General features: G+C 42.6%; 1 protein-coding gene and 1 long non-coding RNA gene across 6 annotated transcripts in view; both read right to left on the reverse strand.

Annotated features, from left to right (window-relative positions):
* Nucleotides 1–3515, reverse strand: part of SCAF8 (SR-related CTD associated factor 8) — an 84094-nt gene extending 80579 nt beyond the window's left edge. For all 5 annotated transcript variants that reach the window (XR_006180198.1, XR_006180191.1, XM_042877143.1 and 2 more), the window contains exon 1: nt 3424–3515. Coding sequence is in view for 3 of the 5 variants with exons in the window: in XM_042877143.1 (XP_042733077.1) it covers nt 3424–3453 (30 nt within the window). In the remaining 2 variants the exon portion in view is untranslated. The remainder of the gene's footprint in view (nt 1–3423) is intronic.
* Nucleotides 3516–5987: 2472 nt separating this feature from the next.
* Nucleotides 5988–7793, reverse strand: LOC122192967. The gene is made up of 3 exons (XR_006182753.1): nt 7731–7793; nt 7223–7294; nt 5988–6021 (listed from the first exon to the last, which is right to left on the reverse strand). It is a non-coding gene; the product is annotated as an uncharacterized LOC122192967 (long non-coding RNA).
* Between the last annotated feature and the right edge of the window lie 1030 nt (nt 7794–8823).

The raw sequence follows: 8823 nt of genomic DNA on the forward strand, positions 1-8823 counted from the left end.
ATATCAGTAATACATTGTGCTGCCTTAAAACTAGAAAGATAACTGTCCAAGGTAAGCATCAGGTGTTTTTCTTCTAAGTACAGAGAAAACAAAAAGACAGCAAGGGTAGCATCACCAACAGGCAGGCTTTAAGCTAGTTCACTAAGACATGTGAGAAACATCAAATAAATGGAATGCTGCATTTAATCGAACTAGATCAGTGAATTATTACTGCAGTTTTAAGGGAAATAAGCATCTAAGCTGATAATGTTCTTTAAAAGCTTTTAGCTTTTAGACAGCTATACAACAAATACTATGTTTTAGTTACTTACATTTGCAACTAAACCACTATTATCCCACTGCTGGAACTTGACAGTACGTGTGCTTGCCTCTAGTTCATTCAAGTTCCTTCTAACAAAATCCATTGCATGGAATGTGTAAAGAACTTTAAACGTTTAAATAATTTTCTTCTGTCAAGACTTGTTCTTGACTTTGATGCTCTGCTTTTAAGAAAAAGCTCGGGGTCTGAAGTGAGACCTGGAGGAACATGATTCTGCAGGAGCTAAGCTTCAAGGATGTCAACTATAGCAAATGATAAACCGTGCAGTGAAACACTGACAATTAACAGCATACAAAGTCAGCTGTGAAATATTTTATCTTTCTGTTTCACTGCTAGGCATTTTGAATCCAAGGTAAAATATCAACCACTACATGAAAACATGTAATGCCACGTGCAGGGTTGCCACCCAGTAGATCAAGCTGCCAACAGCCCCATCCAACCTGACCCTGAACCCTCCAGACATGGGATATAATAGCTAATTTTACATTCACAGTGAGGTACAGCACTGACAATGCCAAGTATCAACACGATGCAGAACCTGCAGCAGCAGGCATTACATCCAGTACTCAAGAGTACAAGGGGAAACTTGAGATATTTCTTTCTAATCAAATTAGTGACCTATGTTAATCACTTCCACTGTGACTCTCCTATAGGACAGCTATGAGCTCTTTCAGTTCACAAACATTTTGAGTAATTTACACTACCTAGGTGGACAGCTGCTTTCATTTTAGCTTCATGGCAGAATCCAAACACAACTCCTTCCCTAAGAAAAAAAAAAAGCACAAACAAACAATAGAAGTACCCAGTCTGCATATTTAAGTGTTTGAATGTATTTGGAACGTTCTTTCTAAAGTGTCATTAAGATTTCACCAGTAAGTTACATAAACTGCATAAACTATTGTAAAATTGTAAATTGAATGCAAGCTGCATAAGACAAAGCAGTTAAAAGTTTTTCTTCTATGAATTTAGTCTACTGGATCTGATGCTATATTTAATTTACATCTATTTTAAAGCAAACATCTCTAGAAGAAAAAACTCCAACATTATATCTGAAGTATAGCTTCATCTTTGAGCATAATATAAACCAAAAGAAAAAGGAATTTTGGAAGCAAAGTACAAATATTCTGTAACTTACTCAAAAGTATTCAGGTATAGCATAGACCATAAGCTATGGACACATCCACTTCAGCTATTTCCCTGTGTCATTTCACATTTCTAAAACGCTGAGTACGTATAGGTCAGTTAGACCAGAAATAACTATAGAAAATTAAGTTAAAATCAAGTGCTGCAGTGGATACGGAGGTGTTAGAGTATCTAGCAACTATACTCAGGACTTCACAAACACAGCAACTTGTGTATCACTTACTTCCAGGGTGAGGGGTTTGGTTACAGCATCTTCAAAACTTTCCTATCAGTGTAGACCAGTATTCAAATACAGAGACAGCCGTTAAACCAAAACAGAGAGAAGTCATAAAAACAAATCTATTCATAGATGCTATCAACTATAGGAGAAAATGTGGTTCATCTTCTGCATCTCTTTTTCCAAGAACACAAACTCCAGTCTTTTTCGAGCATTTAAAAGATGGGCACACTCTGAAGCTTTCCTCTTCCTTACCCTAAGTCTGCAGAGTTCATCTGTTATTTTGACAGTATTTATATCTGCGTGCTCAGCAAGTCATCCAGAAGTTGTTTCTGAATACAGAAGCAAAAACAATTGCTCATGCTGGGAGGTATACACAAGAGAAAGGTTCTAAACTGCTTATGTTCTTCTGTTGTTGCGACTAGACTTTTCCCTACTTAAGAATACGGTATGTAAGCAAAGTAAAAAGTAGAACAGAAATGTTTTTAGTATTTTCTCTTTCTGCTTACAACATGATTTTTCCGCTCGAGAATTCAAATTGTGTTACATGCAAAACTTAGAACTATACATCAATTAGGCCAAGTCAGTTCCTACTGAGTTCTCAAGAAGCGCCACTTAAAAAACACTTTTAAAATTTTATTTTGGCTTGTAGATACAACATGGTTAGCACACTGTTCCACTAAAAAAATAAAACTGCCATTTAATAAAATTTAATAAAAGAAAACTTTTAAATTATTAAAACCTTGCCACTTCTATGTTGGAGAAAGAAACCCGGAGCTCCAACTCCAAGCAGCCTACAGAAGTATGCATTGTAACCAGAGCTGATACTTTCTACATTTAATAAAAGTCGAGTTTTCTAAGGCACAGAACTTCCCATGGAGAAAATAGGTAATTATTTTCCTTATTCTCACCTGAGCTCTCAAATATAAACTCTGGCAATGAAGAGGAACAAAGCAGAGCTATCCTAAGAGCTATCCTGAAATAAGATGAAGTACTGGTGAAAAAAAAAAAAAAAAGGAAGAAAGAAGCTACGTATCCTATCAATAACTGATCTTTGTGAGCAGTGTTTGCAAATCTTCTGTATCATTCTCAACAGAGTTTTTAGTGTGGTTCCATATAACACGTATGGAATGTGTGCTTTCATTCTATCCTCTCTAAATGAGCTATTTTCGGTCACGGAGGTGAGCCTCCAGGCCCTCGTATTCCCACCCCCCGATCCACAAGCAGCTCAGGGAGGTGCCGAGATGTACGCTGGCGGGGTGCGGGCAGACGATTAAACAAGAAAAGTGGGAAGGGGTGCCGGAAAAGGCGAGCGGATCGGAGAATGGAGCAGACCTAGCCAGGAAATGCCCCGCTCTCCCGAGCTCCCTGCGTGAAGTTGGCCGGGCACCGCTCTTCCCTCCAGTCAGGAGCACGGAAGAGGCCCGCTGCCCCCAGCCTCCCCCACCGCCCTCCTCGCGCCGTCTCCCGCAGCCCTTCGGTGGAAGTCGCCTGGGCTCGGGGAGCTTCTCCCGCCGCCCCCCCCCCCCGCCCTGCTGACAGCGGCCCCCGCCGCACCCCGGTGACCTTCCCGGGGGAGGCCGCTCCCCGCTCCCGCCGGCCGGGGCTGCCCGGCCGCGGCCCCCCGGTTCCGCCCCCTCCCCGCGGCGAGGCGCGCGCAGCGGGAGGGGGCAGGGAAGGCGCCGGGCCCCAGGGCCCCGCCCGCTCCCCGACCCCGGGGGAAGGCGCGGGAGGGGGCACGCACCTCGCTGTTAAAGGCCTTCACGGCCTCCATGTCGCGGCCGAGGCGGGGGCCGGGCGGCTTCTCTCCGCTGATGGCGGCCGGGCCGGGGCTCGGCTCGCTCTGTGCGTGCGCGCCGCGCTCAGGAGCCGCCGGGCCTCCTCGCCATGGCGGGTGGCGCAGGGGGCGGGCGCGGAGGGACGCGGGCCCCGCTCGTTTCCGTCTCCTCCCGGCGGCGCGCGGTCTCCTCGCCCCCGCTTCCCGCCCGGCGGCGCCGACGTCCCCTCCCCCGTCGGGCTCCGCTGGGCCGCGCCGGGAGGAGATGGAGGAACAAGGCGCAGCGGCTGCGGCGCGGGCACCAATATGGCGGACACGCGGGGGCTCCTCGCAGCGCAGCTCCGAGAGGAGCCGAGAGCGGCGCAGGCGGCTACAGCGCCACCTGCCGGGCAGCGCCCGCGCCGCAGAAGCTCTGCCGAAAGGGGCGCGCCCCTCTCTGTCTCTCAGCTGGGCTCCGCCCCGAGCGCTACGGCCGGGCCCGGGAGGGAGAGCGGTACGGAGGGTGCGTGGAGCAGATGTGCTGCGTGCCTCGAATGCTTGTGAGGGGTCGAGCTGCGACAAGGAAAGGAGCGACAGAGCGTAGGAGCGCGCGAAATAGATCACAGAAGACGACACAAGTAGTTACCGAGGATTACTATTCACGGAGAGCAAAGCCGGAAAAACAAAGCTGCGTTTACAACTTGGTAAGGCAGCACTGTAGCAGCCCCGTCCGGCGAGGAGTGGCCATTTTATTACCCGGGGTGTATTTCCCGCTGAACTCCCACCAGCAGCCCTGTCACGCAGCTGCAGTCCCTGGCAGAAAAGCCTCCTGCAGGACTTACCTGTCTCCTGGCGCTGACCCTGTCACAAGTGCTCAGGCTGGTGTCACAGATGCACCTTCAGCTGGAATTTCTCCAGAGCTCTATGCTGTTCTTTAGACCCTACACACACAGCAGTTCAGATCAGGTATGTTTTCTTTATCTCCCCCTCAAAACCCACACCAGCTCCCCTCAGATGAAACCCCCCACAGTTCTCCGTGCTCCATTAGTTAACATCTCACCCAAAGGCATCCAGCTCTTCACTTGACAAACAGCACAGCTGAGAAGTTAAACCACACATGGAATCATACAGTTGCATTATCACAGGAGCTCCCACAAAGAATAAATCGCATTACAGAGTTGTAGGTTTTTCTTCTACAACAGGTTCAATCAGGGAAAAAGCCCATCTCCAGCAGCCAATATAGTCGCAAGAACAGCCACAGACATAATCAAGGGACCAGAGCAAATGCTCTGTTTGGAGATGATGGGAGAATTTCAGTTCAGTGTAGAGAAGAGATGAGCTTGAAGTAGGGAGGTCACCCAATAACAGCCAGCACCTACAAAGTGAAGTGACTGAACAAAACGCCTAAGTATTTTTGATCATTTTGAAATAATATCCAGTAATCTCTTGACCTGCTTTGTATCTTTTTTGGTCAGAGACACATCAAGTCAAGAGACGGTCTTAAGGCAGAACAGGTTCTGACTCAACAGTAGGAAAATCTTTTCCATCATGAAGATAGACAAACAGTAAAATAGGTCCCCTAGAGAAATGTCATGGTGTCCATCCCTTTTCAAGGTCAAAGAGGGTCAAGTTCTGGCTAATCCACTCAGAACTCACAGTTGAGCTTACTTGGAGCCACAGATTGGGGTAGGGAGCTTCTGAGGTTCCTTCTAAGCCAAATAACACTGGCAGTCTTCTACCAGAAGGACAGTGCTGCCCTTCCCTTCACAAATGTTTTAAGAGAAACACATTGTGCTTCCCAGGTTGTACATGGCCTTTGCTTCCCCTTTGATCTTTTCCCATGGGAATTGAAAGTAAAATGTAAAGAGACAACTGTTCAAATTATTGTAGAGCAAGGGGTTTATCATATTACAAAAACAAGTAAAACTTTGTGCTCCTTTGGAAAACTTACTCAAATATTTTAGGTATGAACTATCCTCTAGAATCTGGTAGCTTTCCTTTTGGGTGAAATTGAAGCAGGTCTGGTTTTGCCCATGAAAATATATGGAATACTACATTGGACAGGAAAAAAAACTTCAAAAACTATTTTGAAATTGACTTCAAAGTGGTCACAAGCTTCCATGTGACTGCTTTTACAGAGCATTTATTCCAGTAGCATAAGCTCTTCCAGAGAAGGAAAGGGAAGAGTGAATAAAGAAGTAAACAGAGAAGGAAGGGTAAGATTCACACTTAGATGTATGCACAAAGCCTTGACCTCTGAAATGCAGAATTGACCTCTGAATTTGCAGTGAGTTAGCTATCATCCAAGAGTGAGAAAGCAGTTAACTGAATGAATACTATGCCTCTGATCGTAACACTAGATATTCTAGATTGAGTAAGCATACAGCTGAAGTAATACTAAAACAGCGCAGAAAAATGGTTTATTCTGAGACAGGGCTGCCTTACCCCATGACACCACCTAATTCAATAACCTATGGTATTATTCATAACAACGTCATCAGGAGGTTTCTTACCTTGTTCTGGAACAGAATGACTGACAGCTTACTGTTCAATGCAAGAAATGTTCAATTCTGGTGCTCTGTAAGACTAATGAAAGTCATAGCAGAAACTTTCAGTTTTGCAAATAAGTTTACTCTTGCTTTCCAAAATATAAAGGACTTATAAATGAGACTTGCAATAATGGATTGTGGTTTCTGTTTGGATTCAAATACAACTTTACAATTGTGAGAGAAAAACAAGAATGAAGATATCTTAGATCTCACATGTAGTGAGTTCTCCATAAAAAGGTAAAAGTATCCCCTCCTTTTTCCTACTTCTGACAAGTCTAAATAGAGATTCAACAGAATGTGCAAGTGTCATACCAACAAATACTCATAGGAGGCACCCACCATGCACAAGATCAGTTCCCTGAGCTTTTCTCTCATCTTTTAGAATAATTAAAAAAAAAAAAAAAAAAAAAAAAAAAAAAACATGTCAGGAGAGAGAGCTGCTGTTCAGGTAGGCATAGAGGAGAACAGATCTGTAATAGCCACTTGCAGCTAAAGGTAAAGGTAAGAAAATAGTAGTAAGTTTCTTTGCAGTAAACTCTTGCCACACACTTTTTTTTTTTTTGAAGACATCTACAAATTAAAGCCAAATAATTCAGCATGTACATTGCTAGTCTCTAATTTTTCAGTGTGCTTTCAGTCAAAGAAATTTTGACTGAATTTTAGTACATTCTTCCTCTTTATCAGTTTTCACAAACTACCTCATCATCTTTCATTTGTATTTTTAGTTGCCATTCCATTATTACAACCATTTTAAAAGTTCAAAATTTGTGACTAGAGATACTGAAACATTTTCCACTGAACTTATCCTGAATGTTGGACGTTTTCTCACAGGGAGCTGTTCCCCCCCAGTCCCCAAGTGTGCATGCATTTCAAACATCATAAAAGGAACTCTGAACCACTGTATTAGTAACTATTTGTAATCACAATAGCCTAATTATTGAAAATTGCAGTCAGTTTACTAACCAGTTCCCCAGTTCCTCATGATTGAGTTTACCTTACTCTGAGTTGTGCTCATCCCGGCTTGATGGTGTCAGGCTTTAGTCATTACACCACAGAAATCACTTGGAAGCGTGTTTTTTCTTTTTTAAACAATGAAACATGATGTTTGAAAGACAGCTTAGGTTTAAATTTGGAGGCCAGCTTGAATGCTCAGAGGTACCCCCTGGATCTACATGAATTTCAAATGAAGCTGATTTCTTTTTTTTCTTCAGAAAAAAAGAAAAAGATTTATAAATTACCTTTAGCAAATTTGATTTGCTTGTGGGTTTGGATAACCTGATATGTAACAGTGTTGGCCACGCAGGTCACACCTACAGCAGAATTTCCAACATTTTTAACCATCTCAGACAGCATTTCCTGTTGGTTTCTTACTCTGTACAGGGTTCTAATCCTGAAGTTTCAACTTCATGCTGTACTGGTTTTTGATTACAGCATACAGTCACAGGGTAAAGCGATCACTATTTCTTACAGCTACATAACGAACATTCAGTTCTGCTTCTAATGAGGTAATTATTTTAAAGAAAAGGTCAGGCAATGGTTTTGTAGTAGCAACCATGGCATGCTTATCTCACTGTAATGAAGCAGAACTACAAAGGTGGAACATAAAACATCCTCATGATTCTCACTTGTAAACACTGTAAAGATGTAAAAGTGGTCTAGTTTCTCTGGCCAACCTGAGCTACAAGCATATAAATTTTTAGAATCTTGAAATGAAAACCTATTATAAGCAGTACAAAGAATACGCACCAAAATCTTGAAGAATTCAGTTCTGGTAGCTCTGAAGTAGCTCTTTTCATAGACCAACAAGCCAAACTAGAATGAAAATGCCCCGAGTGAGAATACAAAAGATGACAGACAATACTTTTAAATCTTAAAGAAAAAAGTGTTCATCTGCTAGCTCAAGCTCCTTTTGAGACACAGGCTGACAACCAGGAGCACCAGTCCTTGATCAATAATTCAGATTATTTTTTCACATTACTTTTTCTCTCCTCCCCAAATCTCTATCTTGCATTAACACTGCAAAAGCAGAATTATTTGTCATTCTGATGAGAATCACATTTGGTTTTATGGCATGTAACAGAAGTGAGCACAATACAGTAAGAGCCATTTACATAATTTCTCTTCACTATCTCAAGCAAATGTAGGAAAATGGCTTATATTTTGCCTTTTTTTTTTTTTAAAGATTCATTTCAAGCTTAACAAGTGAGACTTAGAGTACCACATTTAGTGTCTTTATAAAAACCTAGGGAAATTAAATCAAATTTTCAACAAGCATTTAAGATAATTTTTCTATCAAAAACAGTACAAAACAGCTCACTTAAAACTTAGTATACAGATTTTCTAGACATAGGTCACTGCCACAGGTATATATAGAACTCACATATTTCTCCAATGTGCGGTCTAGGCTGTCATCACACATCTGTGTTCTGCTAGCTATCAGAAGATCAGAATATGTAGAAGACCAGAAATGAAGGAATAGCCAAGGTTTATTCTATATTGATTAAATTGGTTTGCAGTGCCTCATCAACTACTGACCAGATGTTCTAATGCTTGAAGAAGAAAGCTTCTAGGACTTGAAGAAAACATTCTCATCACAGGGACAATTTCCTCATCATTTTCAGCAGTTAAGCCCAATTTTCTCATTTCAGAGCTTCTTCTCTGCAAGTCATGACCTCATTACAGTCATATTAACTGCACTTTTTTTCCCCTAAAGAGATGAGTTCTCATATCTTCCTTTACTTTTAGGTGAACAGTAATTCCAGTTAGAAAGTGAAGTAAAAGATTTCCTATCACTTGGTGATAGGAGCTCACCTCATTAGCAGTTCACACAGCAAAAGAG

The sequence above is a fragment of the Lagopus leucura genome, unplaced genomic scaffold (genome assembly GCF_019238085.1).
Source record: "Lagopus leucura isolate 7727_CA_CO unplaced genomic scaffold, USGS_WTPT01 Super-Scaffold_73, whole genome shotgun sequence".
Taxonomy (NCBI): Eukaryota; Metazoa; Chordata; class Aves; order Galliformes; family Phasianidae; genus Lagopus; species Lagopus leucura.